Source organism: Talpa europaea, assembly GCF_964194135.1.
Source record: "Talpa europaea genome assembly, chromosome: 9".
Lineage (NCBI taxonomy): Eukaryota > Metazoa > Chordata > Mammalia > Eulipotyphla > Talpidae > Talpa > Talpa europaea.
The window spans coordinates 92,303,958-92,326,411 of NC_140076.1; the positions used below are offsets into that span (position 1 = coordinate 92,303,958).

Sequence of the window (22,454 nt, forward strand, 5' to 3'; positions counted from 1 at the left end):
AGAAGCTCTCGTTATCTTGAAGCCGCCACGATTAGTTCTCATTTCCTGACCTCCGTACAGTGAAAATATGTCATGATTTGAAGCAATAGAATCGGGTCTCTTCAAGTAAGTGACCTACATAGAATGGATAAACTGCAGGAGAAAATTAGGTGTTATCTGGAGGGAAAGTGTACTTATTCTTATTAGTATTTATCATCACTGAGAGTGGCAGACCTGGGCGCTGCACTTCAGGGTGAATGTATAGGAAGACAACATGGCCTGAGGGGGGACCCATGTCCCCCTCTGGGAAAAAAAAGCAGAAACACTCCTGGACACCTTGCCATCTTATCCGCAGCCATCCATCTGAGCTGGCTTGTTTGAAGATAGGTTTTTAACCTTAATAGAATGCAGCCTGGCTTTAAGTGGTGGTAGGCATGCAGAATTAATTGCTGTGTGAACAATTTCCTAAGCATTGTTAATTGCGTTTCCTGTGGTTAATTGTTTCTCTCATCCCCGCACCACACTCGGAACCTTTCCCTGTCAACAGCCCTTTCTCTCCCACAGCGCTGGCAGCATAGCAACAGCCTCAACCTGTGTCCGGCTGAAATGCCAGACAGACAAGGGGCGGTTATTGTTTGGATGAGAAACAGGCAGGCGGAGGAAGGAGTCCCTTATTTATTTGCAAATGAAGCATTTCTTAGATCAGGGCTTTGAAAGAAGACAGGTGTTTGGGACTTGCCTTTCATTCTAGGCAGGAAAAACAACTCAGGAACCTTCAGAGCTGCTGGGATGAATGGCATTGGTCAAACTAATTGAGAAGTGGGGAGTTGGCACAAAGGTTGAAGAGGCAGAAGGAAGTTTGTATTTGTAGGTTGCAGGTCACGTGGAAGTAAAGCTGGAGTTTTGCAGACATGCTTGTGTCCTTAGCAAAGCAGAGGCTGTGCTTCACAACTCTTTGTCTGGTACTGTGTCTGTGTCTCTCTGTGTGTATGTGTGTCGGTGTCAGTCACCTGGAGAAAAAGGAGGAATCACAGTATTTCCAAGAAAGGACCCCATGTCACCACTGCAGCTTTTCCACCATAGTATTCACTTATCACAAAGAGGGGAAGAAAGGAAAAATGTTTTTAAAGTTTGCAGTCTTTGGGGAGCTAGGCAGATACCACTGCAGGTGCCACAGCCAGCATTGTTATTACAATGCAGGTGTGGTCGGACGTGCAGGCTGGTGCTATTTGGGAAGCCTGGTTTTGAAACTGACACTTTCCGGCTGGAGTAGTTTGCGGGCAGCTGTCTTTGTCAGTGGCCTTGGACTACCTTCTAAAAGAAACTGCGTCCAGTCCAGCATGTGAGAGAGGCCAGGGGGGTGTGAGCAATACCCTAGACTAGGGTCTGAAGATCACCAAGGGGCATTTTTCCCTCTGCAGAGGTATGTACCTTTGGAGGGTCTGAGCTTTTGTTTTCTCCTCCCTTCTCTGCCAACCACAGGGATCCTCTCCCCCAGAGGCTGAGTGGCAGCAGGGGAGAGGAGCTCTAACCACCCAGATCTACATCTTTCTGTATTTAGTTAATCCCTGCGGCCTGGGGCAAGCCATTTTGAACTGCAGCTTCCTTAAAAGGCAATTGCTTGGAAAAGGCACCTGGCCCTCCCCCTTGACATTTGCATTGCTGAATTATCTATTCATTTTTTCATTACTTTGTCTCTCCTGCAGCAATGCATCTGCTCGGACTCAATTGGCAACTCCAGCCGGCAGATGGACACACCTTTAACAATGGGATAAGGACCGGCTTACCAGGAAACGATGATGTGGCAACAATGCCCTCTGGAGGCAAAGGTGAGGTTACAGCTGCTGCTTGCCCTCTTGAGGTCACAGGAAAATTCCAAGCTGTCGCCAGCTGGTTCAGGTTTTCTAATCCAAAACTTGGGAGGTATGCAAAAAGGAAAGAAAGGGGGACAAGCACCTGGCCTTTCCTAGGTGCCCCCGTTAAAAGCTGTTTGCTGTTCCTGTCTGTTAGCTGTGTCTGGCTGGAGTGACTGGGAACTGGCATGGTGACAGCTCAGAGCAATGTGCATACCTATGCTATCTGCAGCGGCTGGCACTGGCTGGAGCTACTTGAAAGCATCCCAGGGCCTGGGCAGAAGCAGCAGCAACAGCAGCAGCTGCAGTGGCAGCAGCAGCAGCAGGAAAAAGTCCTGCCTAATCAAGAAAGCCCAGAGCAGCAGGCAGCACAAGCTACTAGACTTAGAGCCCTCTCCCAGAGGAGGGAGGCAGCCTTGCCAGACAGGCCACAAAAGAAAGCAGGGAGCTGTTCTGCTTTGGGGGAGAATAGAAAGGAGTTTTGACAACTAGGGAACAAAGCTTCCCAGAACTGGAAGGGGACAATAACAATAGAAATGTTTATGAAAGCAATCTATTCTTGCAGGGGGAAAAATAGGTGCTAACAAGGTGCTAAGGAGGAGGAGAAGAAACAGAACCCTGGGGAGATTGGGACCTGGCAATTAAAAACAACAGCAGCCAATGGGGCATAAGGCCGATGGCTCCCTCAGGCCTTGCTCAATTCAGGACTGAAGTCACACCCAGGGAGATCCTGTGTGGGGAGCGAGGATCCAAACAGAATTTTCCGTTCTGCCTCCTAGCACACAGTTTTCTTGAATATCCCACAGGAATATTTCTAAGAGTAGAAAGGAAAGCTCATTTATGGAGCACCCAGTGTGTACCCCGCTAGTGTTGTGTAACCAAGTCCTAGAATGGGGTAGAAGTATACCCCATGTCAAGCAAGTAGGCAGGGACAAATGTCAAGTCAGCTTTGTGCCCTGTGCTGCTTTGGGTAAGATGTTGGTGTTCTCCTTAGAGCTGTCATTTTCCAGGAGAAGATTCCAGAATTCATTGCCCCTTAGAGGTGTACATTAGTAATCCTGAGTTGCTCGTGTTGCTTAAATTATTCTCCCAAGAACTGTCCTACTGCTTCAAGTATGACATTTTTTAGTCTTTTTTGCCCACATTAAGAATCGCTTGACCCATCCATCCTAATCATAGCACTAAAGTACCTTTAAATGAACATGAAAAAGTTTCACTGAGGATGGAATTATATACCTTCTATTACCAGATAACTGAAACAAGGCCTAAAAATGAAAAGTGTATTTTTCCTTAATTGACCAAAAAGCCCGAAGCCAAATTTGTGGGCCTCAGAGATACAATCTGTTCACCTCCAGTATTTGGCATCAACCGTGCCTGGGTTCCCTTTATGATAGTTGATTGTCACCCAGGGTGGCTTTCCTCTCCCAGGGGACATTTGATAGTGTCTGAAGACTTCTTAATTAGCTCCATCAGAAGCGGCACCACTAGCATCCAGGAGCTAGAGGCCCAAATGCTGTCAAACACCCTCCAGTGCCCAGGACAGCTCCCGAAAACAAGGAGTTATTCCATCCCAAATGTCAACAATGCTGCTGCTCTTTGACACACCCTGCTTTAGAGGTGTCTTGTGTTTTATCCAGGAATGTCCTTTATTCTACAAGTCAGCACCCCAACCATCACAAAGTCTACTAAACATATTTGGACATGAATATGTACATTCCAGAATCAGGCATTGGGCTGTGTTTTGGGTGCACATCCACCCTAAATTTTTATACAGTTTTTAAATTGTTGATGGGCATTAACTCCCATAAATAAGGCCAATCACTGATTCAACTTTGTCTCCAACCCGGCCCCACACCTGCCAGGACAGCGTGAGGGAGAAGATTCCCCACGGTGAACAAGCCCTAACTAAGAGAAAATAGTCTTAACTCACCACGCAGCCTTTAAATGAACAAGTGAGGAAACACTTTCCAGGGTGTCTTTGGAAAGACCAGAATTTTCCCCCTCAGAGGCAATGTGCTTCTGAAAATGTTGTGTAACTCATATAACATTACCAGTTCAGATAGTTTCCAAATGAGTTAGGAGCCCAAGAAAGGGTTGCCAAACTGTTGTCTGGTCAGTGTTGACAATAGGACTCAGAAGAAGCATGAGAATTTTAAATTGCTTATAGAGGAACTAAACCTCATAACATCTCCTTTCTGAACCCTGAAATGGCACTCTTCTGATCCCTGGGGATAGCAGATTCTCTTAAGTTGTAAGGTCTGATCCCCAAAAACTAGAAAAGCTTTCATTTTCCCACACAAGCCTAACTCTTCAGAGAAATTGACCTTAGGGTTGAACTTCTTTGCCATTGACCTTCTACTCCCCACTCCCCCATTCTGTACCTTTAGGTAACCTGAATCAATTCCCATCGACTGCTTTTCCAGTGTTTCAAAGAGACAACTAAGATATATTGGCAATAAGTTAATTAAATAACACCCCCTCCATTTTTTGTGTGGTATACGATAATCCTTCACTCTGATAATGTTTTAATCAAGATACAACACACATTGCCAGGGAGGTTAATCTTATTAAGCAATTACCGGGTAAGTATCCAGCAGAAGCAAATTAAAATGTAAGCAAAACATGGGCATGTGAGTCCCTTCGAAGGTCCTTGAAGATGGCACATCGATAGAGATTTCATTACTTGGTCTTTAAGAATGTTTACATTCCTCAGATTTGGAAAGGTGTCTAATAGACACAGCAGCCTACGCACTCTGCTATGTTAGTGGAAACAAAGCACTTGATTAATTAGTCAGGAGAGTATGTTCTTTGGTCCTCGTCTTCCTTTTCCATTTGTTCATGTTCGCGGTTTATTTTTTCTCCATTCTCTCTTTCAATTAAACCTCACTGTCGTTGGCTGTTGGGTTTCACATCAAGAAGAGGCAGCTCACAGACTGCCAACATCACTCACCATCTCGTGTGCATTTCTATGTTAAAAGGAATGAACTCATACATCTTCATTACAAGAGCATGGGGCACTTTTTCTATAGATCTGAGATTAGATAAGCCTTGAGAATGAAGATTCAATACAGTGTTCTGACCTGGTTAGATACCACGAGAGAATCTAGTATGATTGGCTGGACCCAGAGGCCAACTACACAAGAGAGCTTTTAAAGGGCCCTTCATGTGTAGCCCATTTGCACACTAATCTTAAGAAAGCATCAGCCCCTAAGTAGAAAGTCATGAATCATCCTAAAAGCCTATCACTCATTTTCAACTCCAAGTATCCTCTATATCAAGGGTCAGCAAATATCATCTCACAGACTTAATCTAGCCCCCCCACTTCTTTACAAGGAAAGTTTTACTGGCATGCTATCAAGTTTATTCACTGTCTGTGGTTGCCTTTTGCACCCCAATGGAGTCAAGTAGGTGCAACAGAGACCAGATGGTCCACAGTCTAAGATACTTACACATAGACTTCTTATGGGAGAAGTTTGCTGAGTGATTTATGTCACTTGAAAGCCCATGTCTATCTCCCTAGGAGTTTCCTATAACACACAAATGATAGGAAAGTAGTGAGAAAAGACCAATACATTGTTTTTTTTCCTTCTTGACCAAGAGTTGGTTATAATATATTCTTAGTAACTTTGCACTGACAGATTCTCCATAATGTGGTTCTGGAGTTGGTCTGGTTGGTCCAGCCCCATTACTTAGCAAATGGGTGACATTAAGCACATCAGTTGTTGTTCCTCAGAGCCTGATTCCTCATCTGTGAAATGATACCCCCTCATTAGCTTGCTGTGTGGCATAAATGTGATAACTCTTGTAAAAGACAGTGTATGCATCAGGCACTTGGGAGGAGCTCCATGCAGACCAGTGATTGTTGCACATCTCCCATGGGTCCATTTATTACCAAGCTTCCATGCTGCTGCTGCTATGTTTTTCCCCTCTCATGGCTCTTTTTTTTTTTTAATTATGCTTATTGAGTTAATGTTGATTTATAACACTGGCTATGTTTTAAGTATATAGGTCACACCTCTACAAATGTAGAAGTCACACCTCTACAAATCACACCCACCACCAAAACTCGCAATAATCGAGCACCTTAGGCCACAGGGCCCCTTCCCTACCTTCCTGCCATCCCAAATTCCTCCTCTGGTGGCTTCAGGCCTATAGTCAGATTTCAACATTTGTTTTTCCTCTGTTCCCTTTTTTTTTGTTTTTTGTTTTCCTGTATTCTGCACCCAATGTCTTTCTACATCAGATTTATTTCACTTAGGATAACTCCCTCTACTTTCATCCATGTTATCAAAAGTAGAAAGATTTCAGGGTTTTTTTTTTTTTTTTTGTAGCTGAATGGTGTTCCATTGTGTTTATAGACTGCATCTTCTTTATCCACTCATCTGTCGTGGGGCACTGGGTTGTTTCCATAACCTGACTATTGTAAACAGTGCAGCAATGAACAGAAATCCCTTCGAGTCAGTGTTTTTGTATTCTCTGAGTAGATACCTGTGAGAGGGATTGCTGAGTGATACGGCAGCTCTATTAGCATTTTGACAAATTCCCCATACCTTTTTCTGTAAAGGTTGGAACAGTGTGCATTTCCACCAACAGTGTATGAGGGTTCTTTTTTATTTTTTTATAAAGTAACATTGTTTATAACACTGTGTATGACTTAGGGATATAAGATCATACTTTCTTTTTCTCCATACCCTTATTTCTAGTTTTCTGTACATGGGCCATTCTCACAGATGTAAGGTGATAATCTCATTGTGGTTTTGATTTGCATTTCCCTCTCAATAAGTGATGATGAGCATTTTTTTCTTGTGCCTGTTGGTCATCTGTGTCTTTGGAGAAGTGTCTGTCTAGCTCTTCTGCCCACTTTAGGATTTTTTTTTTCTCTTTGTTGAGTTGTATGAGTTCTTTGTGGATTTTGGATATTAGCCCCTTGTTGGATGCATGATGTGCAAATATTTTCTCCATTCAGTAGGGTGTCTTTTCATTTTAATGATATTTTCTTTTGCTGTGCAGAAGCCTTTTAGTTTGATATGGTTCCGTTCGTTTATTTTTGCTCTGGTTTTTCTTGCCGTTGGAGTCAGGTCCCCAAAGACATCCCTGAAGCCAATGTCATTGAGTGTTTCAACTATTTTTTTTCTATGTGTGTTATAGTTTTAGGTCTTATGCCCAAGGCTTATAGGTGCTATATTTTCCAAATGTGCTGCCTTCAGAATGTCAAGATAGACAGACAATCATGCTGTTTCATCTTTTTCCCTTCTAAGAATTAGAACAAACTCAAATGAACGCTTCTTCCCAAACATTTGTGTGATGAGGTCAGTGGGAAGTAGGACTTCCCATTCATAAGGGCCAATGTGCAAAACCAGCTGGCCTGCTCCCCACAGCATTATTTGTCTTCCTGCAGCTTGAGCTCTATCACTGCCAGCCTGTCTGTTTTAAGCCCCGCCATTCTCGGTTTATAACTCAGCTGTAAACATTTATTTGTGCCTGGAGCACATTTCTTTCCTACCCTTTGAAAAAAAAAATCAGAATTTCCAGATGGTATGCAAGTTGGAAAAAAATGGCAAAGACTGTTATTCTGTTTAGAAACATGTTTTTCTACACTTGCCCTTTCAGCAAAAACTTCATAATGATTTTTACTAGTTGGCTTAATGCTTGGTACCAGGAGCCAGATTAGCAGGGAGGTTGGTAATTCTTCCTCTGGCTCTTGTCAGCCTCTCAGTGAACACAGCCCAGGTTTCAAAATGATCACTTCCCTACATGGGATTTTTTTCAAAGTCCATGAGATTCCCCAAAGAGCAAGGGGTCATCATGCCTAAGCTGACCAATGCCACTGCAATTCTGCATGTCTGCTGGAAAATATTCCAAAAGCCTTTGTACTGGGCGCACATTATGTAGGTGGCGCATTATGGAGGCCATGTTGTTCTACCACTTCCATGCATCATGTGCTGGCAGATTGTACTTCGATTGCTTCTGCAACCCCACTCTAAGTTGCAGGTTCTGTTGTACCTGCAGCATCATGGCTCGACTTGGACATTATAGTGAGAGCTTCTTCCCTGCCCCACGGCATCTGCCCTGATGTGTGTGTGCACTCATTCCTGGAGTGTTGACTTCCACACCTAGAGGCCAGTCTCTGCTGGAATACACACTTTCTCGTATCTGTTCCAGCTCAGGATCTGAAAGGCAGTCAGGAGAGTGGTTAGACATGTGGGTGCTGGAATTGCTCAGACAGGACCTTCACTCCCAGCTCCAACCACTTAGGAGCTATGTGACATTAAGGTCACCTTGTTTCTGTGGCACTCTCATCACACAAATGGGAAAACTGATTAAGGAACTGAGAGAGTGCATGGCAAGTGGTGGCCACTTAGTAAATTTTCACTGCTGTAATACTGATAACTCTGAGCTATGTATTAATGCAGAAGAAAGTTCACCTGCACAGTCAGATGTACATATACCTGGTAACCATTTATCTAAGTTGACAAATTGAGGTCTCAAGAGACCAAATGATTGGTGCAAGAATAATGACCAAATGATCATTATTGAAGCTTCCCTGTGGGAAACTTCAACGACTTTGAAAAAGTCTCCTGTAGGGGAGTGATTGTTTTGAAGCCCTGTTTGTTGCCATCCCAAGCACTGAAGGGCTTTATAAAAATCAGCACTGCTGTGCAATGTCGTGAACATCATCGCAGGCGCACCACTGCTCAGGGTGGAAATCTATTCCTGAAGACTCGCCAGCCAACAGCAGGGTGAGGGCTGACGGGCTGCTGACAACTCAAATGAGCTCTAGTTCACGGCAGTGAATCCAACATCCTTAGAAGAATCTTTTCACCTGTCTCCTGGTTAAATGGAACCCTCAGATGGTTGTCCCAATTCCCAAATAAATGGAAACGAGGTGTAATGACTGAAGCAATATTCTGAATTCAACTTTATTTGCAATAGATAAAAATATGTGAGGCAGAATAATCTGCAAGACAGATTTACGCTGAGGTGCCTCCGGAGTTCAGTTAAGTTTAGGGAAGTATTAATATGAGGCTTCATTTCCCTGGCATGGCCATGAGTCCATTCCCTTTATCACTTGTTTGGGGAATAGTCTCGCTGTTTCCATAAATGAATTATGGCAACATTTTCTGAAATGATTAGCTCCTAATGTGGCTATGGAAGGCTGTCGTTTTGCTCAACATCAGTCTTATTTAACTGGTTGGGATTTTAGGTACATGTTTCTGAAATAGGCAATAGCTTCACATTTACATGAGCAGTCTTCCGTGGAGTTATAGAGGTGGACTATCTTGCAAAATTGATCATTAGAGTGTTACTTCTAAAATCCCAGCAATCTCATCTTTAAGCTAGAGATGAACCAGCCAGAACCATCATGTCTTAAGCACCTGTTTCACAGGGCAAAGCGATCATCTCCACTTTTCACTGTGTAGCTCATGGAGAGGAAGGCAAGTTTGACATGGTAGCTGTAACTCTGGGCGGTGTGGGCAGACTCAGGCTGTTGCAAGGACTTTATACTGACTCGTTGTCCACAGCCCAAGGGTGCTGATCAGAATTTCCAGAATGATTACATAATGGCTACTGAATTCTTCTCTTCATGCTACTAGTTCAAGCCTGTCCCAAGCCTGCAGGACCCTGGAGTATAGGATAAGGAATACTGGGAATACAGCACACACCTCAACTTGGATGTTGACCCTAGATTTCCTGCAATATAGTTGATATTTGATAAATATCTGTTGCATGAAAGTAGGAATGAATGACACAACACTGCTTAAGATATTCATTCATCATTGTGAAATAAATGAAATATGGCTACCTTTCACAAGCGAGACAGAACTGCCCCCCACTCAGAAGCAGCTGAGGTTTACATTAACGCCTACAGTTTGCAGTAAATGAGCTGTTACTTTGCTTTCTTTGGTCATAGCCCCTTAACTCATGTGATGGGCTGGCCCTCTCCATCTGTCAACTGACCACTGATTTCAGACTGATTTTAGCCACTATAGAAAACGTAAGGCCCACGCCACTCCTTGCCCTTCTGCGGTTGATTATGCCGATGATAAGCAGCCAGTATTTTAAATTATACCATCACACTCATACCCTGCACATTTGGGGTAAATCATTACAGCTCATTTGGAGTAGCACAACAGCAGGATCGCACTATATATATATATATATATATATATATATATATATATATATATATATATATATATAGATGTATGTAGAAACTAGGTACTACATATGTCACCCCATTGAATCCCAAGAAGCACCCTTGCTATATACAGAAGTAGACAGCTTCAGAGAGGGAGCTTGAGTTGCCAAAGGCATGCAGCTTATAACACAGAGGGTATCTATAAGTGGTGGGATTCAAACCCCAGCTCCTTCAAGCAACATTCCCTACTGAAGTCTCTGACCTCTCAGTGTGAGGATGCCCACCTGTGATAAAGACAGAAACCTTCAAGATGTTGTTTCCTAGCTGCCTGTGCCTCAGTGGCATCCTGTTGTGGTCCTCGATCAGCTGCATGGCTGGGGATTGCCCAGAGTCAGGTCCCATTGTGGAGATGAGAGTTTGATGTAGGCTTGGGTGTTTTTGACTGTAGAGAACAATCCAGGCTTTCACTCCTAAATCCCTGTCCAGGAACTTGACCTCCAAACTATCTCTACTGGGATGGTATCCCACAGTGGAGGCAGCAGTTTGAAAAAAGCCACTTTTTAAAATCCCTTTGAGGTATATTTTTGTTTTTGTTGTTTTTAAAATTACAGATGTTATCCACTCATTTAAAAAGTTTAAGTCTATAGAAAATGCCACTTTGCAAGGAATATTAGTATAACAATGGGCTGTTTTCAATAAGATCTGTAAACTAGATAGAGCATGTACCAGATTTAATTTTCTGTTTTTGATAGCAGTACTGTTTTTAGGAAAAACTTATCAAAGTACCTAGAGGTATAAGAGCACCCCGTCTGTTATTTATTCTCAAGGTTTCATGAAAAAAAAATACATATATGTATGTTATAAGTGAAATAATAGAGCATATGCATATAATGTTTACATAATCTGGGTGAAGAACATGCAGGAATTCTTTGTACTATTTTGGAAATTTTTCTGTAAATTTGGAATTATTTCAAAAAATCTGAAAATTTCATACATATAAATATATATCCACATATATATAGTCTATGCATACATATATGTGAAAAGGTGAAAGCCCCTCTTTGCAAAAGCATGATTCATGTGCCCATCTAGAGAGTTTAGTTTGAAAGCAATCACTAGCTGTTTAGCAGTAAAGATAACTTATGTTGAATGAACTGAGTTTGTGGAAAGTGAATTCACTTATCACTATCTAATGAACTCTCCTTCCTTCTTTTTTTTTTTTTTTTAAAGATTTATTTATTTGTTTATAAGCTCTGGGTACAGTCAGAAGTGCAGGTGGGTGAGAAAATTCACCAGAGCCAGAGCAGGGAACAGAACAGGCAGACTGACGAAATGCACTGCTGAGGGGAGCAGAGGGCACGGCAGGAGAGGTCTGTTATGCCATGTGGGACCTTCACTGGCGGCCAGGGATCGAACCGGTGCTGCTCAGGCTGCGGGCAGCTTCGCAGCCCAGCGCTCAACCGCTGCACCACCAGGAGAGGCCCAACTCTCCTTCCTTCTAAATACACATAACCTCTCCCTCCCCTCCCTCCTGTTTTTCCCTCCCCCCTTTTTCCCTCCTTTTCCTCTCCCCCACCTCACTAGCATATCCTAGAATATCCCTGGTCCCTCCTGACTTTGTAAACCACAGTAGACCAAAGTGGAAAGTCTCATGTGAGATACCTTTGTATCTAAACCACTTCTATGGTGATAAGAACACTGAAATATGGCGGTCTAGGCCTGCCTAAAACTAGCCAACTTCTTAATAGCAAAGAGTGGTGGTCACCCCAAGACTTTCCTCACACCTGTCCTCATCCCACAAAAGGTTCAAGGGCTCAGTGCATCAGGATTAAGATCCTTGATATTTGGCTATTAATTTTAGGACCTTTCAGGTCTCCCTGGTGGCCTAGGGGTTAAGTGTCAACCCTATTACCACTATGGCTATGGCCTGAGTTTGATCCCCAGCTAGGGAGCTAACCCACATATGGCGCAGCAGACCTCTCCTGTCTCTCCCTCTGTTCCCCTTTGCAGTGTATTTCAGTCAGTCTGCCTGTTCTGTTTCCCACTCTGGTGAATCCTCTCACCTCCTGCACCTCTGGCCTAGGCCCCAGCTTTTCTACACAAAAAAATAAAAAATAAAATATAAAAAAAATTCTTAGGACCTTTCTACTATGGCTCCCTTGGTTGCTTTCTTTATTGAGAAGATTTTCAAGAAAGATAAAGTAAGAGTTTACTCATGATTTTTTTCAAAAGGATTCACCAGGAAATTTCCTTTAAATAGTAAATTTCCCGGTAGACTTTCAACAGCTATTTTTTAAAAATGTGTTGACGTGCAGCTTTTCAAGGTAAATCTTCCTTAAGGCTCTCATTTCACCAAGTAGTCTCAGGGGGTGTGTTAAAGTACCCCATCAGATTGGGCAAACCCTAGGGCAACCAGAGATGAATCTGCAGCTCTCCCTGTCCTCAGGGAGCTCAGTGTCTAATAGGGGAGACTTCGGAAGACCAGCAAAATCAATTCTAGTTGCTGGCAGCAGGTGCTGCAGCAGAGTTCATTGTCCATGCTGTGGACATGCACAGAGACATCCTTTCTTTTGCAGCTCTAGGGTATAAAGGAAGAGAGAGCTTCGGTGTAAAGCTCAATAACCTTCATTTCAGTGCTGCTCAATAAAGTAGCCATACTGACTTCTGGGAGGTTCCACCAATAATCGATACGATGAACAAATCCTGACCAAATTTTAAGCTTGTTCCCATAGTTAAGTCTATTCAAAAGAATTAGACTTTCAAAGACAGACAAAAAAGCAGGCAGCGGGCAGGCAGGCAGACAGACAGACTGACCAACCAATACATACTAATACAGAATAATGCATATATAATTATGCATATATGTGTATATATGCATATGTGTGTATTAGACATATATTTGTGTATATGTGCTTACATGTATGTGAGATATACATATATATATCTCATACATACATATTTTTTAGACAATCCTTTACTCTGAAAAGAAATCCAGCAGCTTTCCCGTATAGTTTATTTTTTTAATTTAATTCAGTGTAACTAGCCAGCATTTATTTTGCTACTTGCTAGCACTGTACTGAGCCCTTCTTTGTGTTACTCCTACCCTATGAGACAGTTTACTGCTATCCTTCCCATATTGTAGAAACAGAGTAGAGGCCCAGAGAGATTAAACAAATTGCTGGAGATCACACAGCAAGGAAGAACCATAGCCAAGGTAGGAACCCAGTTCTGCCTGGAGTAAAACCTGGACTTCATTGCCACCTCTAGTGAATGGAACATGAAGTCGGGGAACATATAAAAACCTGGGGGAAGGTGTGACACTGAGAAGGCCTAATTTATTGTAGCTGGGGTCTGGTAAAAGAAAGAGAATCCTACTGCTGTAAAACCCCAATCCCTAAGGCTCTTATCTGAATTTCTCTGAAGAAATTGCTGTCTGGAGCCAGGCTTTCTTGCATATCTAGGCATCCTCATTTGCCTTGACATTATCAAAATCCGTTTAGGTTTCAAGAGTAGATTAGAGGACTTGTGGGTGCTAATTTCCTGCTGCTTTTTCATATCCTGTCATTAACCCAGCAACCCCTGAAAACCCAGCAAATGTGAAGGAAAACCTATCTTACTAAGTTTAAAGATGAATAATTTCTCTAAAATCCTTTTTATTTTATTGTATTTCCTTGATATGTTACCACAGGGTGGGTGCTGGTGTGATTTTTGTTTTTTATCGGAGCTTCCCAAACTATTCTTTTTTTTTTTTAATTTTATAGAGGCATGTTTATTTATTTTATTTATTTGTTTGTTTGATTTTTGTTTATACATGCACTGGGTACAGTCAGAAACGCGGGAGGGTGAGAGAATTCACCAGAGCCAGAGCGGGGAGCAGAGCAGGCAGAAGGACCGAAATACACTGCTGAGGGGAGCAGCGGGCAGCAGGAGAGGTCTGCGCGCCACGTGGGACCCTCCTCCGGTGGCCGGGGAGCAGCCAGGGATCGAACCGGCGTCGCCGAGGTTGCAGGCAGGTTCGCAACCCAGCGCTCAATCGCTGCGCCACCGGGGAGGCCCTTCCCAAACTATTCTTTCCAGAGTCATTTTTACACATCTTTTCCTTTCTGGTTCATTTTTATTCTTTTCCTTCCCCAAAGCCTTTAATTTGAGAGTCTCTCAAAACTAACATTTTTAAGTAAAACTTCCTATTTATAATGATCAGAGTTTCTGATCAACCTGCTGGATACATCATTACTTTAGCAAGATAACAATATTTAGGCTTAGTGCTTAAAGATAATAATGCTAACTATCTCAGGCCAAAATTTATTCTAAGAATTTTATACAGATCAGCTCATCAAATCCTCATAAGAACCTTATGAGATAATTACGAACAATGTCCCAACAATAAAATGAGGAAGTTGAGGCGCAGAGAATGGATACACTCATCTGGTATCAAATCTGGGATTTGAATCAAGGCAATCTAAGTCCAAAATCTCTGCTTTTACCTCCAGTGGTATATTCCTTCCTCTGTCAGGGTGAATCCCATGTCCATTTGCCAACATAGCAAAGTTTAGACTGGGGAACAAACCTGTCTAAAGACCTGAATCAGTCAGGACTTCCAAGTTTTCTTTTCTTCTTCAAGATATTAAGTGATGGAAGCTTCCAAACTTCCCAGAGGAGCCATTTCTTAACTTTTATTATCCTAGAGATTACAAGGTTCTTCTTAAGATTCAAACCAGTGTTTATCCTACTTTATTCTAAACACTGTTGACTTTTATTTTATAAACATTTTTTTTATTATTATTTTTGCATAGGAGCACTGGAATGTGTATAGGCCAGAGGTGTGGGGAGTGAGAGGATTCACCAGAGACAGAGTGGGGAACAGAACAGGTGGATCCACTGAAATACACTGCTGAGGGGAGCAGTGGGTGAGACAGGAGAGGTCTGATGTGCCATGCTGTCCTGGTGGACCATCATGGCAGTATCTCTGACACATAATCCCTTGGCCACCAGGGAGGCCATGACTTTTTCTTTGGTCCACTGTTGCTTGAGCTGAATAAAAATGGAATTATTTCTTCTCTTTGAAACAAAATAAAAAAGTGGGGAAGGGAAAATTCACACCCTCACTCTGTGGTTTTCTTTTAGAATTTAGATATGGAAAATCTTCAGCAATCCAAAAATAGCACCTCTCCATTTTACAGAATGGGAAACTGGTCCCAAGATCATTTACAAGTCTTTCGTGAGTGGGTATCTGGAGAGGAACAGCGGCAGGGTGAATCAGACAGTTTCCTGAGCCTTTCATGCCAACCTTCAGCAATTTTATAACCTCTTCTGGCTGTCCAAACCTTTTGCAACTTGCGGCAGCCAAACATAGATATATATCTTTACAAATGCCCACCACTGAATTTTGTGGAAGGGAGCTGCTTTCCTGTTTTTTTCCCATCAGGCTGAAGAAGCACTGAAATCCACAAGGCCCCCATGTGAGCAGTTGAAAAGTGAAAACACCTCAGAAGTGAAAGGCTCCTCAAAACAAAAATGTCTTCAAATCTTTCTGGATGTTGATTTCCACTGGTTTAGAAATTCTCAAGAGGAGAGTTAGATATGATTTTATATGTTCTGCCAAGTTCAGAACTTCATAAATCTAGTTCCCAACCAGATTTTATTCCCATTTTACAGATGAGAAAAACGTGACCCTGAGAAGTCAGTCTGTTTGCTTGTCTTGGACTAGTAGTCAGCCTTTTCTTTCCTTTCAATACCCTCAGAAGTGTAGGGGCCATTGACCCGTTCATTACTTTAAGAAATTCTCTTTAAAAATAGGTATTTCTGCTAGCTGTATTCACGTTGCTGCGAATGGCATGAGTTTATCTTTTTTGATTGCTGAATAATATTCCATTGTGTATATATACCAAATTTTCTTGATCCAGTCATCTATTTTTGGGCATTTGGGTTGTTTCCAGGTTTTACCTATTGTAAATAGTGCTGCAATAAACATAGGTGTACAGGGGGAAAATAAAGGTATTTCTGGAACTCTTATAATTAAAATACTAAAGGATACTGACATTTCCCACAGAAGTTTTTCAGTTAATGCAACAAAAATGCATAGCAGCACTAATTCGTTCATGGGAGAGAGGTGTGCTTTCTGGATGGTTCTGCGTGGTTCCAGGATCCCTTCTTCTAATTCAAGGAAGGGGGTCATTCCCAGTAGTAGGTCAGCCTGAGATGGGTCCCCATTTTCTACTGAGTTATTTACTTTGGACTGATTTTTGTTCACTGTGGCTTTTTTTTAATTTTTGGAAATGTCAGGGTTTATTGGGCTTGTTTGTGGCTGGAGAGAATAATTAAAGGCTGCATGAATTTGGTGCCAAATTAATATAACTCTCCCCTCCCCTGCTGATAATTTTACAGCCTAGTTTCATGCAGGTTGTTGGAAGCTTTGCGTGTACTTACCAGACTCCAGCTCTTATTATATTTGATCAGCAAAGGGCAATCACAGAAGTTTTAGAAAACATCGTGCCAATCCTTCAGATGCCTTGGGGTATGAATCTGAGTCGCATTATTTAAAAACTGTAGGGTGTTAGCCATGACTTAAAGAGAAAGTTGCCGCGAGTTTCTTCTTAATGTTTTTTTAAACTCCTGGCACACAGCAAAGCAGAAATGGAAAACCAACTAATGCACACAAGCATCACTGACTTGATACTGATTCGTGTCTTCCAGTGCCCTGGTCATTGAGAAACAGCAGCATAGACAGTGGTGAAGCAGAAGTCGGTCGGAGGGTGACACAAGAAGTACCCCCAGGCGTGTTTTGGAGGTCACAGATTCACATCAGTCAACCCCAGTTCTTAAAGTTCAACATCTCCCTCGGGAAGGATGCACTCTTTGGTGTCTACATAAGAAGGGGACTTCCACCATCACATGCCCAGGTACGACTTTACTTGATAGGACCACAAGCTGTTTCTGTTGTTGTTAAGTATCATTGTCTCCCCACTGGGATGGGGGCCACTAAAGGACTGGTCATAGCAATAGGTGACCAGAATGTGGAGAAATCGGAACCCTCCTACAGTATTGAAGGGAGTGTATAGTTTTAGTATAGTTACTATAGATAGAGTTTGCCAGTTTTTCCAAAAATTAAACATACCATTACTGTATGACCCAGGAATTCCACTGCTAGTCTGTTCCCACAGAGAAATGAAACCATTAGTTCTCACAAATGTTCAGAGCCACGTTATTCATAACAGCCAAAAAGTTGAGGCAAAGCAAATGTCCATCAACTGATGAATGATACAACCATACACTGAAATAGTATTCAGACCTAAAGAGGAATGAAGTCTTGTTGCCCCCTGCAGCATGGGCGAATACTGAAAGGATAATGTTAAGTGAAAGAAGCCAGCTGCAAAGGGCCACGTATTATATGACTACTTTGCCCAGAGTAGGCAAATCCATGGAGACAGAAAGGATAGTAGTGATTTTGAGGGTTGAGAAAGGAGGAAATTGGGTCCGACTGCTAATAGATAGGAGGTTTATATGTGTGTGGGGGGGAGGGGGGTGATGTGAGTACTCAGGAATCAGATAACTGCGATGTTTGTATAACATACTAAAAAGTGCTGAATTATAAAATGGCAGAATTGATGTTATGTGAATTATGTCTCAAAATAAAAATAGGTAATGTGCCTCCCTGATGTAGTTAGCTTTGCTAGACCTTGAGGTGAATCCTTGGGCACATTCTGTTCAGGTCTTGTGATTACTGGGTTAATTTGTTAAAATGTCACTACATCTTTAAGTAGAGACTTTCTACTGTATGTGAAAGTACGATGTCACATTACCCAAAATTAGTGGCTCTTTCTCTGTGAGTTCTCTAATTTTCCCTGTATTGAGCTCCTTGGGCCAGTACAGAAGGTTATAATCAGTATATCCTCCATCCACCCATCCAAAAATATATGTGTTGGTCTAGGCACTGAGTATCGGGAGATGAGTTAACATTGCCCCTGACCAAGCAAAACCCCCATACAGAAATCACATCTGCAGGGGCCTCCCCTGATGATGCAGCGGTTGAGCGCTGGGCTGCAAGGCTGCCCGCAGCCTCTGCAGCGCCAGTTCGTTCCTGTGCCTTTGGTGAGGGTCCCACCAAAAAAAAAATAAAAGAAAAAATAAATCACATCTGCTCTTCAAAGGGAGTCTCATCAAGCTGCAAGGAGTCCCCAGGCATTTCTGTAACTTCTGGCTAGGCCAGGCAGCTGCAGGGTGCTGTTCAGGGAACTTATGCAAATCATTAGGTGGTCTCCTTGACCTTCAGGCTCGACTGATTCTATTGGAGCACAAAGAAGGATTTACAGATGTGAAATCTGCTTGTTGGCATCATTTGAGTAAGTAAGAGCATGCCCCTGGGCACAACTGAGCATAACTTTCCTCCCAGCCAGTTGGATGCAAGGAGCTTTGCTGGAGAAAATGCTTCTCTCCACATTGTTCCCCCATCCCTCCATGCTCTGAGCAACTTGAATCATGAAAAAGCCAATGATCATGGCAAGTCAAGTAGGTAACTCTCTGTAACTGAGTGATAGTGGACAGCAGGCAGAAACACACTTTCCCCAGCTTCCCTGCTGTACTGACATTCAGAACTCAAACCCTCAATGACATTGTCTTCTTTTGTGGCTACACCACGCTGTCCATCTCCTGCCAAGGCGATGATTGTTCTAGTGATCGTCTTCTCAAAATAGCTCCACTCCAGGGACAGCCTCATCACATTGCAAGGGAAGGAGAATGAATAGGCTAGCTAGTGCAGACAGAGGGTTTCAGTCCAGCTGCCAATTTAGAAGTTTAGTATGTGGTGGAGGGTCAAGAAGCAAGACACAGTACAGGTGCTTAGAAATGCACAAGACAGGTACAATATAGGGGCAGCCTTAAGAAAAAAAAAAGAAATGACTCCCTACACATCTCACATGTATTCATTGTCATGACATGTGCTCATGTCCATTGGATGAGCTACATTTCCTCTGGGAGACAGTGCTTAGCTCCTTGCAGGAATAGGTGACTAATGCACATGGTGAATCATTATAGAATTTCTCATTTCTGTTGGCGTATCCTATCAAGGAACATAAGTTCTGTGGGGATTGGCAGGCTAGTCAAGGTGACTCATTTGAGATGGAAAGACAGAACGAGAGAGAAGTGGGGGCTGGAGGAAGAATATGAAATTCTATTGGCTATGTTGCATGAAATGGCTATGTTAAATTTTATTGAGTATCATGCTTTGACCAAGAACCTACAAGGTTTAGTATCCTTGTTCAAGGATATTAAATATAGAAGAGAATCCTTTTTTCCCTGCTTAAATTTCCCAAGAATCAGAGTCTGTCCCAGCTGATTTTTTTTCAAAGTGGTTTTTGTACAGAACTAGAGAGAGAACATAGCATAAGAGAGGAATTATTGGAATTGGAGAGAGCACCAGAATGTCATCCATGCTACATGGTAACCTGGTGACCTTGGGTGTGTGCCTTAAACTCTCTTAACCTCAGTTTCTTTATCTACCTGCCTTACCTTGCTCAGTGTTGTAATTATGAAACAACAGCAGCGAAGGTAGGATGGGAAAATCCTTTGCAAATCAAAGCAAAGTGTAAAGATCTTATACTGTGTTTCAATGTACCCACAAATTTTACAATACTGTATTAGCAAACACTGTATATTGGTTAGCAATTATGTAATACAATTAACCCTGGAACAATGAGGGGGGAAGGGGCACTGACACCCCCCAGCTTGAGCAACCAAAACTATTCATTTAAACTTTGACTCCCCAAAGACTTAATTGCTAATAACCTCTTGTTGACTGTACCAATAACATAAACAGTCAATGAATACGTATTTTGTATGTTCTGTGTTATATACCTTATTCTTACAATATGATAAGCTAGAGAAATTAAAATGATACTAATAAAATCATGCCAAAAGGAAATACACTTAGAGGACGAAACTATGTTTAGGGATATTGAAAGTTTATGATGGCTGCTTACAAGAAAATTCACCTATAAGTGGGTCTACATAATTCAAATCCATGTTGTTCAAGGGTCAATTATATAGCTTTTTTGGGGGAAAAAAACCTTTTTTTTCCTGTTAAGCAACAACTATGTTTTCATAACAGAAAAAAAAAAATTAACACAGGGAAACAAAAAGGTAAACGCAGCCATAATGCTATATGACTATTTATAGTTGTTGCTCTAAGAAAACATATCAATTGCAGTTTATAAAGAAAGAAAACAAGCAAACAGGAACACCTTAGAGTCTGAGTGACTTAAAACCCCTGCTTTTTATTAGTAATAAATGCCCATTTTATTTATTGGGACAGTTACATAAACTTAGTATTACTTATTATTGGTTAATCATTGTCAGCTTGAAAGGTAGATAAAATACCGTCTTTCACTTGCAATGTTTTTGACATCTTGAATTGCATTATTTTAAGATCCAGACCAAAAAAAAAAAAAAAAAAGTCATTTGTCATTCTTAACCTACCAAGTAAGATTCTTGTGGGGATGGTACATGTAAGAAATCCTAGTGCATCTTGCCAAATACTTGAAATCAAACGAGCTCTGTCAGTTATGTTCAACCCTGGTTCTAGAAAGGAAGCAGATCAGATTTAAAAAAAAAAATCATCAACTGACCTGGTGAAGCTCCAGGCATCAAAGGAAATCTCCAAGGCAGCGGCTGCATGTCAGGATCGTGGGTGGTTAAGGCAGAGTGCGAGCCTGCTTGACAGTTCATCACTGATCACTACTGATATGTCAAGCCAAGTAAAACCCTTTGCGAGAACAAGTCAATAATCGGCAAATTAGATACATGATTAACCTGAGACAACAAGATGCAGTTACTGCTTGGGAGGCCTGCCGAGACTTCACCTTCTCCACAGTTTTCTTTAGCAAATATTAAAAATGCCTACTTCGTCACTCAGTGATGGAGCCTGGTGATGCCCAGAGGCCATGGGTCAGCTAGGACACACCCACTCCTCGGGCCGGCCGATTCCAGGTTGGTACCAGGGTGGAGTGGCATGGAGATCAAGGGGGATGCATCTACCTAGCACATCCCCCTCAGCTGTCCCTGGGGGAGGAGAAGCTCGACAATCCACAATCTGAACAGGGGTAGAAGGAAACTAAGAGCCACAGATGCCAGTGATCATACCAAATCAGTGCAAATATGGCAGGTCGAGCATGGGTGGACGAAGATGAAATAAGCTGAGCAAACATGCCTGTCTGTCCTCATCAGCAGAGTTCCCCTAATGACATTTTCACAAAACAAATTGGTAGAGGATGATGAGTGGTGTTAGCTTTTGCCAGTGTGGGTTTATGCCCTTCCAGCTCAGAGCCTTGTTGGAAAGTGAGCACGCTTCTCTAGTCCCCTTCTCTCTTGCCTGAGTAAACTGCACACAGTTTCAAGGAAAGGTCTGGGTCTGGGGACGCGGCATTATTCTGGGCACCCTGGTTCTGTGGCCCAGTCACTGGCCTTTCCAGTGCCCACTAGCCAGATAAGTGGGCTTTCCAGGACCTGACCTTCCTTGTGGAGAGCCCCTCTCCAAGGTCAGTGTGGAGGGAGCTCCAGCCACGCTGGGGCTGTCAGCTTGGCAGCACGTCACCTAAGGATTCAGTTGTGTTTTGGAGGGAAGCATATTGTCACATTCTTTCTAGATCTTTCCAAAAGAGCTTGAGATAGGGAGAAAGAGTTCCTGAAACCAAGGACATCTTGGTTTCTTCTGTATTGGACCACAAGTGAGTCTTTCTCAGGAGACCCCTGGTGATTACTCAGCAGCCTTCTAAAAGGAGCCAGATCTGTCATTTCCACCAAGGGTCCTCCTGCGCAGCCCTCAGGCAGTGTTAAGAAGAAGCCGCAGTGGGTGCTGGAGTTCCTCAGGAGGGCCTCAGTGCTGGAGTTCCTCAGTGATGAGGGCCATGCACAGGAAAGCAAAGGGAATGTTGTAGAAAAGAGCAGTGTTCGTCTTCCTGGAACTTGGGGCAAAAGAAATAGAAAACTGACAAGTAAGAGGAGGCAGGACACCTATTGACACTCAGTCCCAGACATGTCATCAGGAGTTTGCAATTTTTCTGGGTACTTTTTTCAAGTGAAATCTTACATAGAACATTATACATAAAATGGATACAGTCACTGTTTTATTAGCATACAGTTTATAGTTCAAATGCATATTATTATCACTTAATCTCTGTATTTTTGTTTATCATATGTATATGGGGTGGGGGCAGAGATCATGCTAAACTCAAGACAGTGACCACCTCTAGGAATAACTAGGATAGACAGGAGTTGGGTAAAAAGTACTTGTTTTTATCCATAATAACACTCAAAGGTATGGCAAGCCCTCTCTCCCACATAGACGCACACAGACTGGGAGCAAATGTAATAAAATGTTAACATGTACTCATTTGAGTTGGTTAGAGGATGGGTATTTGTTCCCATATTCTTTATACTTTTCTTAATTTCTGTAATCTCTCTTTCTTTAAGAAAAGTGAATCTGTGACAAG

General features: G+C 42.4%; 1 protein-coding gene across 7 annotated transcripts in view; it reads left to right on the plus strand.

Annotated features, from left to right (window-relative positions):
• The window catches only part of TENM2 (teneurin transmembrane protein 2), a gene marked incomplete at its 5' end in the record, with an annotated part of 889,116 nt that overhangs the window by 701,669 nt on the left and 164,993 nt on the right, over positions 1 to 22,454 (plus strand). For 5 of the 7 annotated variants that reach the window (XM_084243831.1, XM_084243832.1, XM_084243833.1 and 2 more), the window contains 2 exons: positions 1,686 to 1,808; positions 16,666 to 16,871. In XM_084243831.1, coding sequence (XP_084099957.1) covers positions 1,686 to 1,808; positions 16,666 to 16,871 — 329 coding nt within the window. The remainder of the gene's footprint in view (positions 1 to 1,685; positions 1,809 to 16,665; positions 16,872 to 22,454) is intronic. The other 2 variants (XM_084243834.1, XM_084243837.1) reach the window with 1 other exon arrangement.